Genomic DNA, 20,123 nt, shown 5'->3' on the forward strand with positions numbered 1-20,123 from the left:
TTTCCCAACAATCGTACATAGTAACACAAACCTACGATGCTATATACAGGAGTAGCGGACTACTTCACTGACTTTATTGTCCTTATGGGGAAATGTTGTTGCAGTGTCATGTACAAGTTTAAAGTGGCGTTTAAATATAAGATACATTGACATTACAACTTTCATAACAGTTACATACCAATAAAAAGAGACTTGCCTGCTGGCATTACTGAGTCGATAGGATCAAATAGTCTAATTCTGTTTTTCCTACCGAAGGGTACCCTATACCTGCGCCCAGAGGGGAGTAGTTCAAAGTCCGGGTACAGGGGGTGGCTTGGGTCTAAAATGATTTTATGAGCCTTGCAGAGGGACCTGACCTTAAAGATCTCATCCAAGCCTGTCTGTTTGACTCCAAGTACCTTGCTTGCTGTGGTGATAATCCTTCTCAGCATATTTCTCTGGCTGACAGTGGCATTGCCAAACCAACAAACACAAAAAGTTAAAATACTCTCAATGAAAGATTTGTAAAACAGAGTCAGTATAGTACAGTTAACATTAAAAGATCACATCTTTTTGACACTGATCTACTTTTTTGTAGATCAGGGCTGTACATTTACTCCACTGAAGCTTATTGTCCAAGAACACACCCAGATATTTGTATTCCTCTACAATCTATGGAGTCAATGTGCACAGGTACAAGGTAGTTGAGATATTATGTAGATCTAGGTATGGGTAACAATCAGAACACAAACACTGTGTGTAGGGGTAGAGTTGTAACAGAATGTCTTTAGGGACAACAAAATGATTAGGAAGATATAAAAGGATCAACAATATCAATGCATCATCAATAGCCTGTCAATTGACTTAGAAAATTATTTATATTACCATCATCCTCAATTGATTTAGAAAATTATTTATATTACCATCATCCTCAATTGACTTAGAAAATTATTTATATTACCATCATCCTCAATTGATTTAGAAAATTATACAGGAAGTTAGTGTATCAGCATCATCGATATCAATAAACATAATCACCAAATAGCGATATAAACAATACATATATTTAGCCAAGTAGCCTAGGCAAGTCAGTTAAGAACAAATTCTTATTTACAATGACGACCTACCGGGGAACAGTGCCTTGTTCAGGGGCAGAACAACAGATTTTTACCTTGTCAGCTCGGTGATTCGATCCAGAAAGTTTTCAATTCCTGGCCCAACGCTCTAACCACTAGGCTACCTGCCACCCCAATAAACACAATAGCTCTATGCATAACTACTTCAAAATAAAGTAAAGAAAGAAAAAATAATACTCTTCTGTGAATCTGTAGTTATCAAGTCATAGTTTTTATTCTCTGTAGTAAGGGAATCCAATTAGGCTCACATTAAGTAGGCTAAACATTCAGGTTCAATACCATGCTTTGCACAAATACTAAAATAACAAGTACATGTTTGGGGGAATGTTGTCAAACTTGAGCTGTAAAGTTGTTGCAGGAATGTCAAACAAAGATCTCATAGTAGTCTAAACTAATACTTGAAAACGTACTTAGAGCAAAACTGAGAAGGGATACATGTATATTATGCAGCACAATGCCCTCAATGCTGTAGGACATTTCACTCCAAAACCAACGCTTGTCAGATGTTTTCATGGTAGTACACATACAGTCAAATGTAAAATAACACACGGCATATCGAGAGAAGACATTCAATCATGTGTCATTTACTTCCAAAGTATCAAGTCCTAACACAGACGACTGGGGTAAAGCCTACTGTACAGTCAAACTCATGAGAAATTAAGGGAATGTTAAGAAAATGTAGAGCAAATATACATACACTGAAAGGGATTATTATTATATATTTGAACCGTAATTATAGTAAAACAAATTTATCATTTATGTTTCAATATACCTTGAATCAGAACCATTCACAATGGAAATAAACAACAGTATCCTCATGGCAAAGTGATGCATGTTCAGTGTGTCAGGCAGAGGAATAGTAACACGTAACCTGACAGGTTTCTTATCTCACTAATATGGTGAACAACTTCCATCTTCATTCTTTACCTCTGACTTCATCATTCCTCCGTTCACATCCGGGAGTGTCAACATTACAACAAAGAATTGCATAAGGAATGAGCCAAGTAACCAGCAATCATTGTCAAAATGGTTTCTTACTGTTCAATCTTAATTTGCTAGACTTAAAAAGTACCACAAAGTGTCCTAAGCTATAATCATATTTTAAAGACACACTGAAACACCCACTCTGGCTATTATGTTTTACTTTTCCTGTTGGAAAAACAATATCCCAAGTAGAAATGCAGTAATGTTGTCATAGGCCTCTCCTGTCCCCCTTGCTTGAGGAACAATAGAGGCCAAAAGAGGTAAGGCCCACCCCCCTTCTTGTTCCATGTCATACCTGGACCACCTATTGAGATGTGCCTTTTTGTTAAGTAAATCAGGTGATAAGTGAGATGAAACGGAGACTGGAATGTGTCTTTAAAGGGAATGATGATTAGTCAAAAGTATCTGAATAATAATATGGGCATCAAATCAGATTGGTCACATACACGTGTTTAACAGATGTTATTGCAGGTGTAGCAAAATGCATGGAACAGTTTCAATGGCATATTTGGCTCAGTGGCAACTAGGGTAGATGGCAGTGCCACACCCTATAACTCAACTCTCACCTAACAAGCTCTTCTGGGTTACACTGACAACCAGGCAGTGTGATGGGGAGCTACTAGTCTACCGACTAACTGTATGCAAATTCATAACATACCTATGACATCTATCATGTCCTAAACAACACCATGCCCACTTCCTGTAAAGTCAGCAATAATCTCATTTGTAGGAAGTCATCTCTGCTTGTGTTGAATGACGTTTATTATTGGTAACAAATAAAAAACGGACAATGTGAAATGGAATGTTCTCACTAAAGCCACTAAATCAAAATATAAAACGCAAAACTTATCTAAAGAACAATATGCTGAACAATTCTCAATAGACACCACAATATTGTAGTTTGACATGAATACTTAGTATCTCATATACACAATGTTTACACAAAAACGGGTTTAACTTCCATACATTTTGGGTGGGTAAGTATGTCATGAATTCAGAAAAAGCTCTGCAGTCAGCATGCTCTCTATTCTGAGAAGTTGCTAGGAAGTCAGTCTCCAGGGAGACAAAGGCCTTTCAGCGCTGTGGACTGGTCACTGCTCATGTCTAAGATGTGTCTAAGATAGAGGCACTTGGAGATATTCTCACTCATACACACACTCCCTGGTCACGTTGTTATATTGTTCTTGTTCACCATTACACTTTCAGTGATTCATTCATAGATTAGACTAACTAACAACTCCAGTTCTGCTGTATTAGCTTGCTCGGGAAGTTGTAGCAAGGCTGTTACTCCAGGTTTCTTTCAAAACACAGGGACAAACATAACATGTCACTGAAGATCCAGTACCATTCCTATCATCTCTTTTCTAAAACAAACGTTGACTGTTCTTTTTTACAGATATAAATTGTGTCAAACTGTTCTTGCTCATATCAGTTATTTCATTGAAGCTTGTGTTGGCCTCTTTGCCTTCGTCAGAGGAAAGAACATCTGACGAAGGCCAAGAGGCTGACAGATGAGCTTCAAGAAAATAAGTGATACAAGCAAGAGCAGTGTGCGGGTTTCTCTTTGCAGTTATCACATTATTCCTACTCACCTGCAATGAGAACTCGAATAAAGGGGTACCCCAGGGTTTGATTCTGGAGCCACTATTGTTTACACTGTATATACACACAATTTGAAATACTGTGAAAAAATGTTTATGAATGTTTATGCTGATGATGCAGTATTATACTCTGTAAACCAAGCCTTTTCACATTTGACGTCTGATTTCCAAGCGCTACAGAAGTCACTCTTGGACCTTTAGTTTGTACTTAATGCAACATCAAACAAATCCATGCTATTATCTAGGTCCCATAAATTACTTACTGTTTGGGGTTTTAGGCTGGGCTTCTGTATAGCACTTTGACATCTGCTGGTGTAAAAAGGTCTTCATAAATACATTTGATTGACATTACTAGCCTGAACAGAACACACATTGAACGAGTTCCCTCTTATGAATATCTTGGTATCTGGCTAGATAATAAGTTGGCATTTTAAAAACACATGTTACTGAGCTCGTAAAGAAGTTGAATATAAAAATTGTATTATTTTACAGAAATAGAGCATGTCTGTCTTTTGATAACAGAAAGGAAGGTGTCCAGGCCACTTTTATGTCTGTTTTAGATTAGAGGGATATAATCTCCATGCACGCAGCAGCTTCCACACTTTGACCACTAGATGCTGTTTTACATTGTGCCCTTAGATTCATTACTAGTGATTATGTTAGAAGCCACCCTTATCTATTATAGGAAAAGGTGGGTTGGTCCTCTGTCTGTAGAGCAGCATTCCCTTCTGTTTATTTACAAAGCGCTCCTGCAGAAACTTCCCATGTATCTGACAACACTGGTCAAGGTCACAAAGATAGAATACAGTACAAGAGCACAAGATTGGATAGTGCTAGAGGTTCCGAGGGTGGTATCTGATTTAGGGAGACTCTTTTTAGTTTTTAATGCTCCACAGATGTGGAATATGTTGCAAAGAAGGCTCAGGCTTGAATGCCTGGTTCCCTTTAGGGAATTTACAGCATTAGTGGAGGATGCTCCATGTAAAGATTGGGTAGATTTTTTTAGGATCATGTTTTGTAATTTAGTATTATATTGATATTTTTATTGTGCTGGACTCATTTGAAAAAGAGAATTGGTCTCAATATGAACACTAATTAACCTAAATAATTCCCCCCTCTGCTGTTAACAGCATATGATAACTATAACTTTACATTTTAGCTTTGATGCATGTAATGGGATTGACAGTTTCCCATTCCCTTCACTTTCTCAGACTTATTTCCTTTGTCCTGTTGTCTGTATGTGGTGTCTTGAATGACACAGGTGGCACATCATGTTCGTCATTTTCTGAGAAAGAAAATGGCATGAAATATATAGGGGTAATAATCAGATGACAAAAGAGACCAATGTATAACATTCAGGAAAGTGGACTGTTCCTTATATGCTTCCATCAATCAACTAAATATGGTTTAAAAATACAGTTAAGACCATATCTTTATGATCAGTTTATTAAGACGTTTTATCCTGACCCTATATAACCTGTACTTATATTGACCAGCAGGGGTCCCCAATCACACGTTTGCGAAATTGACAACGATTCTTTATAACTAACCCAAGACAGACCAGAGCCTGTCGTTTCTAATGGGAACAAACTAACAGAATGGGCAGAACAAGCAGGAGGTGGGCAGAGCCAAGCACGAGCTAGTGACATCCTATTGGCGCGATCTATTATATTTTTGCATATTTCCGTTAGGGAACGCCTACTACGTAGTGCGCGTGTGCAAAAACTATATTCGTCCATGCGCTCCTAAACAAAGCCATAGCCAACAAAAAAACGTTTGCAAAGGGTAAAGGCTACAAAACGCAGTCCACTGTTAGATACTAGTTTTAGAAACAGAAAACTGTATGGAGATCAAATATTTAATCGACGCGAACGTCGGCCAAAATCCATCTCCCTCCATCTTCTCCCACTGCCGGCTAAATGTGCTTCCTCTCATCACCATATTTGGCAGTGAGTGGAAACGCCAACCGGATGCTTCACATTTATACATCCAGTGAAATATCTGGCTCTAGCTGTGGTTCAGATATTTTTACCGCGGAAGAATATTTTAAGAAAACATTTATTAAAAAAGACACGCAGTAAAAACGGGATAGCTTGGAGAACGATATTATAAAATGTCTTCGTCAAAGACATCTTGGCTTTTGGGGACCTTGTTAATATCAATACTTTGTTTTGTTTCTTGGAAACATTCAATAATCGGTAAGTTTTTTTTTGTTTTTTTACTCTTGCAAGTGTTGGTTAAGCTATGTGCAAGGAGCCCATTGGCTAGTTTTGCAACAAGGGGAGAGGGATTTAATTGTTTGGGGATAAGTAGCTAGTTGAATTGTCATGGTGTCCTTTTAATGTGACATTACTGTCCTAACGTTTGTACACACAAAATACTGAACTGTCATAAGTTGATTACTTGTATCCACTTGAAGGTGACGTGTGAGTGTACATTATCTATTCAAGTTATTAATTGCTCATATGTCTATGAATCTCCGTTTTAGATGTGAGAGGTGCCTTTCTATTGGTGGGGCGAGGTCTGTTGCTGTTGGGCCTGTCTACCTTGATGGTGTCATATTTTTATCCACGGCTGAGGTCTTTGTTCACTTCCAACACCCGATCAACATCTGAATGTAGGTGACTGTGTATCAAACAGGCAATCCCAATATTACTCATTCAAATCATGCATTCCATTTTGTATAACAGTAGTCGCCAACCCTAGGCCTTTGTTACAGCAGAGCTAGCATTCCAAAACCATTCTTATCCATAGTTTTTAGCGATTAGGTTCACCCACAGTTGCCTGCATGTGAACTACAATTCCGACGCTGTGTTAACGTTTCGAAACGTCAGACCAGTTTTTCGAAACATGCTGATATGCCCCTTTCATTTCAACAATAAATCATTTTCCAAAAAATATACTTACTGTAGCAGTTTTGCACAGATCCACAGACTGTGCGCCAGTTGACGAACTACACACCCTCCCAAGTTACATATGTGTTTGGAGCACGCTAGATAGCCAATTAGTTCAGGTGGCTTTCTGTCCGTCTTCCACAAACAAGCGATGAGCCATGGTTGTATGGGAACCCTATAAAGGTGTAGTAATATTTTATTTGAACCTTTATACGTTCCTTATGTTTCCAAAACCGTACCGCAAGCGATTGCTTTTAATGTTAAGAAGGAGCGTTGGATATGTTAATTAACAAAACTCCCCCCATCCAAAAGATACCACTGTCAATAGGCGCTAAAACAGTTAGCGTCTATGAATGGGTTACAGCCACGCCAGGAGAAGGTCACCAACACACCTGATTTAATTCATCTAGGCCATTAGTTGATTAGCCTAATCGGGTGTTTCAGTCCTGGCCACTGTTTTTCAACTTCTGATACCAGGCCAACGATTTCTTCTGAAAATTGTGAACCAGTTGATTGAATGAAACTACACTTCTTCCAGATTCTGAAGATGAGGAGGCAAAACAAAGACAAAAGCAGGCAAGGGAGGAGCTGCAGGAGAAACACAGTGAGAAGGTAATATGGCCTTTCAGCAAAAAACTAAACAGCATTGCTCTTTTTTTAACAGAGTAGGCTAATACTTTCCTGTGTGTGATTCCCTTTCAGGCCTTCTCTTACCAGGAGTCAGTGCTGAGGCCTCGTCAGGAGTCTTCTATGAGGAAGAAAGAAGAGCGATTCTACCGCATGACGGGAGAGACCTGGAAGCTGACTGACGGAGAACAACTTGGGGTGGGAATAACAGATACCACCCATGGAATTGTATAAAAACCACATAATAGTTGCTGGGTGACTGGATTCTCTGAACACTTCGTCCCGATAGCTAAACAACCGTACCTTTTGCGCATGTGCTACTTTGAGTTACGAAATAAATTGTAGGTTATTTACGATTAAAACGTAGATTGTTTTGCCCCAGTGCAATATGTAGACTAGGCTACATGTTACATGTTGTCATGTAGGCTAAATGCGTTTGGTTTCACACCACAATTATAATTTAATTGTTTCAATGGGCCAGTTAAATCTACAAATGAATGAATAAAACATAATTAATATTGTACACTGGTTCAAATTTGCTATGAACAAATGAAGTGTTCTTAGCCAATGGAATGCAGTACTTGCTTTCTTCCACTGGGGAGAACAATTGTACACATCTCTTACATTTTTAGGACTTTTGATAGACTTCTATGGACAAGATCCTCAGTGAGGTGTGCCAACTGTAAATGTGTTTATGTGGCTACAGGAAGGAGAATCGTTAGGGCAGAGTGCCCATGAGGATGTTGATGGGACACCCAATCAGGAGGCAGTAAGAAGGAGGAAACTGCCAGAGAGTGCCACCAGACTCCACCCCAAACCTGAGGTCCCTCCCCCAAAAAGGGTGCGTATGCAGAATGACTCTATTCAGGAAAGGATGTTAAAATGCTAATGGAAGGATATCATTAACAATTTAAATCCGAGGACCTGAAAATGGTTTTATTCCATGGTTAGTGCTATTTAGAATTGGGACGTCCCTACCCTAAACCATTTTAAATTTCAACTTCAATGAGGTAAAATCAGAGTTGAGAGGTGCCAAGGATTCCAGATTAACACCAACCTTTATTCCAAGTCAGGTTAGTCCTGCTTGCGGGTCCCTCTATAGTTTATTTCACTAAAGCAGAGGGTCATTGTTTTGTGTTTAGGCCGGGATTCAATCCGATCATGCTTTGTCGGCTATGCACCTCTTTTAAAGACGTTCAGAGACCGCACAGTAAGGAAAGGGGGATACCTAGTCAGTTGTACAACTGAATGCCTTCAACTGAGAGGTGTGGGGGGGGGGGCTGCCTTAATTGATATCCACGTCTTTGGTGCCCGGGGAACAGTGTGTTAACTGCCTTGCTCAGGGGCAGAATTGTACACTGTCAGCTTGGGGATTCGATCCAGCCACCTTCCAGTAACGCTGCATATGTCGGCTCAATCAGAAAATACCTTTGAAATGGCACATAGTTGACAAAGCACAATGGAATTGAATCGAGGCCTAAACCCTCAATGGTTTGTGCTCTTCTGGATTGAAAAGGTGGTCGTTTTACCAGAGGAGCCAGCAGAGGATGCTGAAGGGGTATGTATACACTTTTGTCCCATGGAGTGTTTGCTCTTACACTATGAAATTTGAAGACACAATTACTCTAATCAATGTAAACAATTAATGATTGGCAAAAGGTGGTCAGTGTGAGTACGGTAAGGTTTCTCTTGACAGGTTGTACGGGTGGCTTTGAGATGCCCAAGTGGAAGAACAATTCACAGAAGATTCCTGAAATCTGACAGCTCCTCGGTGAGAATAAAGGAGTTCCTCCTCCTCCTCCTTTGTATTCATCTCATACTCAAACTTTTAACATGGCCTCATAATCCTATTCAATAAGATATTGTTTTAAAATAGTTAAGCTTACGAAGATTGTACCGTTTTGATTTGAAAACCTTTGTTCTGTAGGTTCTTTTGGACTGGTTGCTGAAAACAGGATATCACCCTGCAGTCTATACATTATGCACCACCTACCCCAGACAACCCTTGGTCATTGGGAAAGACATAAGCATGGGGGATGCAGGTATTTTAACACACACAGTATTAAATGTGGAAGGGAAAGATCCCTCCACAACCTGAGGAAAAAGCATCAGTTCCATGCCATTTGAAAATAAAAATATGGGCAACTGGTTGCTGGATCATGGAAGGCGTCAGAACAGCAAATCCTTGACAAGGGAACAAAGCTATGAACTAAGTCCATATTGCATGGATTCTTAATGTCAGAACCAAGTATACAGTGTACTCCTTTCATGCTCAGTTGTATGAATTACTGTTTCATTAAAACATATTGCTACACAAACACGCATGAGTGGACAATGTCGAGTTCTGGTGGCGTTATACACTGTTGGGTTGTAATTTGAAATACTTGCTCCACCAGAAGTTAATGGTTATGTAGGAGGAATGTATATGGTGGGGTCAATGGCGGTAGTTTAAGAGCCAGGGGCTTGGAATGTTAAAGAAAAAGGCAATCACATGTTTGGATAGCTGTGGAATGGGAGCAGAGGTCAGGTCACACGAAGTAACACTATTACCCACATCAACTTTCTGCCTAGCAACAAATGTTTTTAGGAAAGGTGACTCCGCCTAAAGGGGGATATAAATACTTGGTGTTAACATGCATTTTTTTCAGCCATTGGGTGAATAAACTTTTAGGTTCTAAATGAGGAAACTTAACCATGATTGGACTTGATTGAAAATATCAGAGTAATTGTTTAGGATTAAAAGTACTTTAGTTCAAATACATCAGAGGCAATCACGGACAAATATACAGAGGGCAGTAAACGCAAACGAGTAGGAGAAAGCAGGTAGGTCTATTGACATGAAAGCATACAATCCCAAGGAGGAAGAGGCATCTCCCTCAATTTTAAGCATCCATTCCCAAATAGTGTGGTGAAGGCTAGGGATGTAAGTGTGTGCATTTGTATAAAATATTGTAAATAATTCACATGCCCGGCTTTGCCAACAGAAATTGTATATTTGTCCAGTGATAGGAAGAGTTGTCACATTTGTTTGCGTAATGTACAGTCCGCGGAAGAAAAACAAAGGAACATTACTATCAATAGTATAGAGCAGGCAATTGCACTAAAGGCTAAAACAGGACACTGTGTTGCAGTACTGAGACACAGGGCAATGTGTATTATTGTAATGTGTACTAAATGCTTATATGGCACATTTTGGTCCATGTTAGTGCTTTAATGTTGGTAACAGGTCATATGCACACAGGTTTTGGGAGGGTTTGTCGTTTGCTGTAGAGGAGTTTATAAGAAGTAGTCGGGGGTACGGCGGGTGACGTGGGGCTCTCCGCGTCGAGGTGCAGGGTCGAACTGAAGGCTGGAGGTGGATAGGAAATGCAACATTAGGATGACTCCAATTGGGACCAGTTACAGAACTGTCATTTTTGGACTAAAAACCTCATGTGGTCAATGGAAACTATAACTCAATTCATGCCAGTTGTGAAGATACGTTTTTGGTGCTGAATATAGAAGTTCCAATTAGGGACAATGAGTGTTACTTTGAAGAACTGAAAAAGCACAGCTACTGCATTCTATTTCTTCTCAGTAACACTCAAATTGAGTTCCCCTGGTCTTAGACTAAGTTAAAACATCTACTCCAGATAACCTCAATGTCACTTACAAAGAGTATTTAAGAGTATCGTCCAGTTCCATGATGGCAGCTTGGTTGCCACAGCGATAGCAGTAGTTTGGCGCACTGAAGATGGTGACAACGTTTCGGTCATGACACCAGTTGTAGCCCTGGAAAATGGCAACCCGTACATTAGTACATAAACCATTTAGTTGAAATGATCCATTTAAAAGTAAACAACCTCAAGTCACTTATTCTAATCGTTAGTCAAAACTCTTAAGAAGTTAAATTCAGACAGTTAAAGGTTAATTTCTAAATTCTTATCCTGGGATTCTTATGCAGAGTGACAGCCAAATTGCCTACATAGTCCAAGAACATTTTACTAGTGCACTTTATGGGGAAAGAGGGCGCCATTTGACGCAGACCTAGTCTCGAAGCACAGACTGCCCCCATCTAACATTTTTTTTTTTTACATTACCAAATCTCTATTTTTGATGTTAATGGAATGTTATAGAAGGGTTCAGGCACCTAGTCTGTGAATTCACTTTTGTGGGGGGGGGCGCAAGGCTCCAAACACACCTAAATAGTGTAGGTCCTTTTGGAAGCTCTCAGTATAGTGATGCAGCTCTTTAAATGTTTTACATGAAATCGTTTCATTCTGAACTTGCCGCAACGTTATATTCCATTTTGTTGCAACTCGAGCGATAGCTAGCCGTCCATTCTATAGGTAATTGCCAAAATAAAGGAAACACTTGAGTAAATGAGGGATAAGTATATAGAAAACATAGGATGCTTCCACACATTTGTAGAATCCATGCCAAGGCGCTGGTGGTTCGTGGTGGCCCAACGCCCCATTTGGAAGTGTTGGTGGTTACCTGTAGCAGCTGGCTACATGGAGAATGGAACAGCTGGATAGGGAAACTACTTGGGTCGCACAAAAGGGAATACAGGGTTGGGCTAAAGTTAAGAATGACAATTTCATGTGTACAACATCCCTTTCATCACTATACTGAGAGCTTTGCCGTTTCTAAAAGGACGTATTTGGGTGTTTTTGGCACCCCTGTTCATGTTTTCGGGGCCCCCATACTACACAACAAGGATGAGGAAGTATTTGCTGTTTGGGGTAAGTTTCTAAAAACATTTTTTTTAAAGTAATCACAAAAAAGGTGCCTGAACCCTTTTATAACATGCAATTTACATCAAAAATAGAGTTTTGGTTATAAAAAATAACTTATTTTAAGCTGGAAGTGGGTAAAACTATAAATATAAAACACTACACAAGGCTCTTGAATTATTGATTCCATTTAAACTCTAGCACAGCAGCTTCCAGCTGAATCATCTATGGAAACATGGAGACTACCTCAGCTCTATCCTAACAGACCTTTAGGTTCCATGAACAAAATGGAAGTACCGCAACATTTGAAATATTCAGAAATTGGCCGTTTCCATGGTAGAATTTAAATTCTATGCTCCCCGCCAAAAATATACTATAACTTTATTTTCCATTTACATGGAAGTCCATTAATTCATGTAAATATCGAACAGGTAAAGCATGTTACTCTTAGAATCACGGTAGTTGTGCCACATGCTTTAATACTAACTACACCAACCAAGTATATAAACACACTTAGCCTAAACTAAAAGTGTGGTTACCTCCATGACAAGTTGGTGGGCACGGGACACAAGGGTAAGACCGTTGGCATGATTGAAGGTTTCTGAGATGTCCTGCCCAAAGGTGTAGCCGGCACCTCGGGGGGAGATGCCCCAGCCCCCACGGTCATCTGGGTCTGACCACAGCAGGTCACACATGGGCCCCTGAAACAAACACACATCATTAACAAAAGCAGACTACAATGACACATGGGGATTATGACCTCATTCCTGAAACGCACACTAACAAAAGCAGCCCTCAATGACACACAGGGATTATGACCTCATTTAGCATGGCTTGAACACCGAGAGCCTAATACATGATGTAATTCTATGGGCAGCAGGATTGCAAAGGAGGGGAATATTCATCATAAGACCACAGCCCTCAATGACAATTATGCATTGGAAAGGTGACAACCTGAATACCCTACCTCTTGAGCAGAGACCAGGGCTATGTTCATTAGGGCCCACCGTAGCAAAACAGATGAGAAAACGAAAAGCATTTCTAAATTGGACAAGTCCAGTTACATCTTCCCCGTTTTACTCAGTTTGGTGCCTACTGAACATGACCTGGCTTGGCTCCAACACTGGTAGGTCAACATGATCCAGGGCTTGGCTCAACACAACCTCATGACCCAGGGCTTGGCTCTGGGTCAACACAACCCAGGGCTTGGCACTACACTGGCAGGTCAACACAAACTCATGACAATACCACTACCTCATACCATCCGATAGCTAGTATCCAGCCCCTACTGCATGTGTCGTTGACAGGGCTGACTACTAACGTCCTCTGGCAGGCAGCACTGACCTCGTGTGGAACCTCCTGCAGGCGATCCAGGGCCCGGATGTGATCCAGTGTGTCTATGGAGGGGGAGAGGCCACCGTGCAGACAGAAGATCTGAGGCAGAGGAGGAAACAAGAGTATAGATGTTGATTTACCCTTGTGACAAGTTGCTCCGGATAAGAGTGTTTGCTAAATTACTAAAATGTTAATGTAGCCTGAATATAAATGACAAGAGTTACAAATACACATTTGGAACACACAGATTGAAGGTTGTGAATAAGTTCAAAAAGGAAGCCTAGCTACCGAATTACACTACCGTTCAAAAGTTATGTCTTTGTTTTTGAAATAAATAAAAATTCCTTCACATTAACATATCAAATTGATCAGAAACAGTGTAGGCATGTAAATTACTATTGTAGCTGGAAACTGCTTATTTAATGGAATATCTACATAGGCGTAGGGCTGGGCGGTATACCGTATTTTATGATATACCAGTATTGATGCAGGGCCCAGTTTAGGTTTTTACCTTCTATACCAGTATTTGAATATTTGGTTTGTTAAATGTGATAAGCCATGTGTAATGTCACTTTCCACACAGACCTAGCCACGCACCCTGTCATTCAAGGAGAGCATTTGATGTTCCTCAACCACGAGACACTTGCGTTCAGACTGCATGGTCAATGCAGCACATGAAACAATGTTGATGACAACAATGCTGATTTCACTTTGCTTCTTAATATAAATCCACAAGCGTTCTATAATTACACTATTAGTTTGTGTTTCTTACATCAGCAAGTTTGTCTTTTCTTAGCAAGTTGCTTTAAAAGTCAGCTGCGATGCTCATTGTTAGCCGCTAATGCTAATAGCTAGCTAGCTAATAAATGTACTGATAATACCAGTGATGGTGTAGACTTAAACCAGCATGTTGTTTGTGCACCAGTATCTTCTAAATCAAAGAGGAATATGCAAAGCAAGAATATTTTAGCTGCATGAAGTAGCCAAGAGAAAACATGCAACATAGCCAAAGCTTATAGGGTCCCCTAGGAAACACTTAACACTTTAGTTCCTACCCTGTCACAATAACTCCTTGGCATTTCAATTAATTGTCATCTCAAAATACTGTATTCAAAGTTCCCACTATAAATTCTAACTATAGAATTAGAATAGTCATTCTATTTCCATGATTCCAACAGTTTTGTTCTAATTCGCAAGTCAAATCGCAATTGCAACATTTAGTGAAAAATAAGTCCTAGATTATTTGCCCATATCGTGGAGCCCTACGTGGCAGTGTGGAAATCCTCTCAATTGAGCAGTGGTGTAAAGTGCTTAAGTAGAACTTGAAAGTATTCTTACTTAAGTCGTTGTTTTTTGGTTGGCAGAGTTGCAAAGAAAAAGTCACATCTCAGACTGGCCAATAAAAATAAAAGATTAAGATGGGGGGGGAACAGACACTGGACATAGGAACGCTGCCTAGGCCAACATCCCGGAGTCGCCTCGTCACTTGACGTTGAGACTGGTGTTTTGCGGGTAATATTTAATGAAGCTGCCAGTTGAGAACTTGTGAGGCGTCTGTTTGTCAAACTAGACACTAATGTACTTGTCCTCTTGCTCAGTTGTGCACCGGGGCCTCCCACTCCTCTTTCTGTTCTGGTTAGAGCCAATTTGCGCTGTTCTGTGAAGGGAGTAGTACACAGCGTTGTATGAGCTCTTCAGTTTCTTGGTAATTTCTCGCATGGAATAACCCTCATTTCTCAGAAGAATAGAATGACGAGTTTTGTTAGAATGATGTGCTTTGTTTCTGGCAATTTTGAACCTGTAATCAAACCCACAAATGCTGATGCTCCAGATATTCAACTAGTCGAAAGAAGTCCAGTTTTATTGCTTATTAAACTTGAACAACAGTTTTCAGCTGTGAAAATAATTGCAAAAGGGTTTTCTAATGACCAATAAGCCTTTTAAAATTACAAAACTTGGATTACCTAACACAACGTGTCATTGGAACACAGGAGTGATGGTTGCTGATAATGGGCCTCTGTACGCCTACGTAGATATTCCATTTTTTTTAAATCTGCCATTTCCAGCAACAATAGTCATTTACAATATTAACAGTCTACACTATTTCTGATCAATTTGATGTTATTTTAAAATGGACAAATTTTTTGGCTTTTCTTTCAAAGTGACCCCAAACTTTTAAACTGTAGTGTAATTCGGTAGCTAGGCTTCCTTTGAACTTATTCACAACCTTCAATCTGTGTCCCCCAAATGCCAGAGGCTTGGTCAAAAGTAGTTCACGTTAAGGGAATAGAGTGCACCCCATTACATAAAGTAAGGCCACGTCTTGCACTTTTAAAGCACTTGTGTTACCTGTTCGTCGACCAGGGCCGTCAGGGGAAGATAATCGAACAGGTCTGTGAAGTATTTCCACACGTTGGCGTTGCCGTACTTCCTCAAGCATTCGTCGTAGAAGCCGTACACCTGTGTGATCTGTCTGCTCTCGTGGTTCCCCCGCAGTATCGTGATGCGTTTTGGGTACCGGACCTGGGGAGCGAGACAGTCGTAATTGAGTCTGGCTCCAAAAGCGGCAGGCCTAAATAACTTGATGAAAAAATGCCCGAGTTCCTTTGTAAAGTACATGACAGCGGCACAGTGCCACTATTTGAAAACTAAACTGCATTGTATTCAAAACTACTACTCTTCTACTTAACGTCATTTAAAAATCATGCATTTTACCCCACACTTGACTAATAAGTGTTCCTGTTATAGCCTATAATTTATAAATAAATTATTCCAATATATCTGTTGTCCGTAGATAAGATGTCCCACAGAGACCTCGAAAGTCACAGCTGACGATGAGCTCAATGAATCCAATTCGACCCACTATGTTAACAGCCATGAGGGGAGTGACACATCGGTTATGACTGTAAACTGTCCCACTTCTAGCTTGTAAGCATTACCAGCTGAGCCCTGGAATACATTGAGTCTACAAAAAAATAAAAACACTTCGGCAACCTACTTCAGTTTGCATATTATCTTCGGCTTGCATACATTGACTCCTGAATACCACCAGCTCCCACACACTTCAAGAGCTAGCCTACATCCTCAGAGGTAGTAAAACTTGATTGGTCCTAGACTTTCTTCAGGACACAGCTGGGAGTTCAAAGTATATTGAGCATACAAGAATGACATGTCCCTGGTTTTAAGAAAAACTGGTGCTGGGCAAAAAAATATACTGTAGGTAAAATATACTGTAGATGTATTTATCTGGGTCCCATCTCTTTTTCAGTCATTTATTATGGCAAGGCAAACCTTATACCAGCAACTGAAATACTGTGGTTTCAGCCCACTCATCAAGTTCAGAATTCACTTGCCTTAAGTGCGACCAGCAGTGAGACCGTTTCCACCGAGTAGTAGCCTCTGTCTACGTAGTCCCCCATGAACAGGTAGTTGGTGTCGGGTGACTTGCCCCCGATTCTGAACAGCTCCATGAGATCGTGGAACTGGCCATGCACATCTCCGCACACCGTGACGGGACAGCGCACCTCCTGCACATTGGACTCCTTGGTAAGGATCTCTTTAGCCTGGAGAGGGGAACAAAACAAGTGCATTACAGAAAACATCAGTGACTGGTGTATCCACATTTACACACAATGTATACAGAGTTTTCTATTGTGTTATTGACTGTACGTTTGTTTATCCCATGTGTAACACTGTCATTTTTGTTGCACTGCTTTGCTTTGTCTTGGCCAGGTCTCAGTTGTAAATGAGAACTTGTTCTCAACTGGCCTGGTTAAATAAAAATGTTAACAATTATTCATGAGGGTGAGTGAAAGACAAGTATTGTATGTGTTCTTTAAATAATGTACGACACATCAAAACACTAGATAGGAAAGCTGCCTCATTTCTTTAACTTCAAGGGAGTCGTAGCTTCCCCTGCCCAAACTTGCTGTGAAAGCCGCCCCATTGTCACCATGGAAACAATACGAGTGTGTCTCCATGGAGACTTCTCTGCAGCCCTATCCCTATCCCTCTTCTCTGCAGCCCTATCCCTCTTTAATATGAAGATGACGATGTAAAATCATCAGCAAAACTTTCCCTCTGGCTAAAGAAAACATCCACATGCAATTGTGTCATAACATAATCTCAACAAGAATATGAATGATCAATGAAAATGGACTGGGGAGGTGGTGCATTAAATTAAGCTTGTTGCACATACTGTATTTCAACTATACAATGCAAAGTATGGATCGTCAAGCAGGGAAATGTTACAGTCTGCAAGTCACATGTGTTTGGTGCAAAGGGTTCTCCAACGAAACAGTGAGATGTTTGTTGCATTTGAAAATCAGCCAGACTCATGTTCTGCACTGTGTGAGGAAAAATATAATTGTTGCGATTGTGATCTCAAATGGTTCCATCCTAAATGGAACCTTCTATTTCCCCAGGGCCTGCATATCTAGCAACATCAACGACATCATGTGGGGATAGTCAGATTGCAAGCCAGTTCGATCAGGGATGGGAAACAAAAAAATCTGAACTCGTGAGGGGCCACAGTTGCTTGAGGGTCTACATAGCCACCTGCAATTCTAAAAAATGTTTCCATAGGGTGGTATCTGAGTGAGACTGATTTACAAAATCATGTTGGTAATTTGACCATGACCACTAAAATGTTGATAGCTGGCCGCTAGACTAATTTACCAACCTAAAAAATGTTAGCTGGCATGAGCTAATTGAGTGACTGGCATAACAAGAAAAAAAAACTGCACTAACTTGTAACCATAAGTGCGGGGAGGATCATTGAGCCAAGGGCCTTCATCCCAGAGTTAAATATTTGAAGCACTTGGGTACGGTTAGCTACTCGGTGGTCGCCTTAACTATCAACCCTATGACAGGGCTAAAGTTTGTAGCTAACATACTGTTTTTAGTCCTAACTTAAGTACAAGGCAGTAATATTTGCTTCAATTAAGATCGAATTAAATAGCTATGCATTTCCAGACACTATTTGCAGAAAATGTTTTAGCTAACCAACTAACTAGTTAGCAGTAACGTCAATAAGCTGAGTTACACACTGGTTAGCTAACGTTAATGGTGGCACGTTAGCTAACGTTAATGGTGGCACGTTAGCTAACGTTACCACTAACGCGCTGCTAGTTAGCTAGCTACGTTAGCACGGGCAACAATAACTAGTTAACGTTACATGTTTTCTATAACATAGGAAAATAAATTATAAACCTAGATAGTTGAGAAGTCAACAGTAACGTTTAGTTAACAGGTTAACTACTTATGTTGTGTAAGTCGTTAAAGTTATTAACGTTAGTCAGCCATCCAAATAACGTTAGCTTTTTAAATGGTACCAGTTATTAGTTAGGTAATTTTATATATAGGTCATTTATATATATGTCTAAGTCACATTAGCGATTAACGAGATGTGGAAATGGATCTTAAAGACTTCGGATCAAAATGGTGTATTTGCCTAGTTAGTTACTAATTAATCACCACGGAATGTAGAGGATACATTGATTAGTCGTCGACGCTAACTTGCTGGCTAGATTTCAGCGGCCTTCACGTAAACATGTTACCGGTGAGAAGTTAATTAACTAAAAAAGTAACTGAGAGGGAACATCGCTGACATGTCTTCAGTCGGGTGTTCGTTCTTACCTTTTCGCATAGCGTTCGCACTTGATTCTCCGACAATTGCTTGCATTCATTCAGTTGCTCGACCCACTGATCCAATTCCTTTGTAAATACTTTATCGTCCATTTTGAAAACGGTTTAGATATAGCTAAAAACAAAAACAAAAAAAAAACAGGTTATGGTGAAGTAATGAAACAACCGTTATTTCGCTCAAATTCGACGCAACTCAAGACGACAGACGGGTTTGTAGGACGCTGCGCAGCACTCTTAACGTTACCTATATAACTATAATCAACGAGCCAATCTGTGATTATTATGGGTACCGTCAATAAAACGCCAATGTTTCCGTTATTTTTATGGCCCACGTATAAACCATATGGTGCGGCAGGGACGTCCCTGTTTTCTCGGCACTGCGAGCGGTGTCTTTCGGTCGCTAGTTCCCTGTCGCCCCCGACCTTCCAAAGGAAACTCGCTGTGTAATGGCCGCTCGGATCAACGTCATCGCATTGGTATTTCTAGAAAGATGGGAGGCGGTTAAAGCGTGTGCGCCGCCTTGAGGACAAGATGATTCGCCAGACAGATACCGCCAAAAATACTGCAATAGGAATAATATAATATGAGAAACAGAAAATAGAAGAGAGATGCATGATATGGAGTATGGAGAATAGATTAAGCTTGTACCGTTGATGTTTAGAGCATTGGGACAGTAATTGTAAAGTCTCTGGTTCAACTCCCGGAGCTGACAAGGTCCATTGTTGTCTCAGGGGAGTTGGGATATGCGAAAACACATTCCCATTACACACAACAGGACAAATACAAGCACCCACCAAATTCTTATTACCAGGGTTAAAACCTGTCCTGGGCCAAGTGTTATTTTGCGTGGCAGAAGAGTGCATTAGCCAAGCAGAAGTCTATAGCCAATGGCTCAGGGAGCCACCGCATTAATGCAACTTTTCAGGTCTTAGGCAAGGTTATTACACAAGCGTGGTTACCCAACCTCCGTTACACTTCGCCCCCTCTGACCTCCTTGCAGAGATCCAGGTCAAGGCACCGATGTGACTCAAAATTTGGCGCTGTCAATGATGCAGGTAAAGTAGTCAGCAGAGCTAGATGTGGGCTGTATTTGGTTCTACATTTTTTAACCAGTGTTTCATAAAGTCCCATCTGTCAATCACACAGGAAGAGTTTTTTCTTTTTGGGATGCTGCTGGTTCCGTCAGTTTTCACACCTCTGTATAAG

At 40.4% G+C, this 20,123-nt stretch overlaps 2 protein-coding genes across 2 annotated transcripts; one reads left to right on the top strand and one right to left on the bottom strand.

Annotated features, from left to right (window-relative positions):
* Positions 1 to 5,683: 5,683 nt before the first annotated feature.
* On the top strand, positions 5,684 to 10,570 carry ubxn8 (UBX domain protein 8). Its single transcript, XM_024415265.2, has 8 exons — positions 5,684 to 5,898; positions 6,189 to 6,317; positions 7,133 to 7,206; positions 7,297 to 7,419; positions 7,928 to 8,062; positions 8,738 to 8,779; positions 8,918 to 8,992; positions 9,149 to 10,570. The coding sequence occupies exons 1-8, from the start codon at positions 5,814 to 5,816 to the stop codon at positions 9,317 to 9,319; spliced, it is 834 nt and encodes a 277-aa protein (XP_024271033.2). The 5' UTR covers positions 5,684 to 5,813; the 3' UTR covers positions 9,320 to 10,570.
* Positions 10,195 to 19,373, bottom strand: ppp2cb (protein phosphatase 2, catalytic subunit, beta isozyme). The gene is made up of 8 exons (XM_024415264.2): positions 19,208 to 19,373; positions 18,909 to 19,032; positions 16,625 to 16,834; positions 15,621 to 15,794; positions 13,281 to 13,370; positions 12,476 to 12,637; positions 10,874 to 10,992; positions 10,195 to 10,570 (listed from the first exon to the last, which is right to left on the bottom strand). Exons 2-8 carry the CDS (start codon positions 19,008 to 19,010, stop codon positions 10,498 to 10,500), a joined length of 930 nt encoding a protein of 309 aa, XP_024271032.1. The 5' UTR covers positions 19,011 to 19,032; positions 19,208 to 19,373; the 3' UTR covers positions 10,195 to 10,497.
* Between the last annotated feature and the right edge of the window lie 750 nt (positions 19,374 to 20,123).

Source organism: Oncorhynchus tshawytscha, linkage group LG20 (assembly GCF_018296145.1).
Source record: "Oncorhynchus tshawytscha isolate Ot180627B linkage group LG20, Otsh_v2.0, whole genome shotgun sequence".
Taxonomy (NCBI): Eukaryota; Metazoa; Chordata; class Actinopteri; order Salmoniformes; family Salmonidae; genus Oncorhynchus; species Oncorhynchus tshawytscha.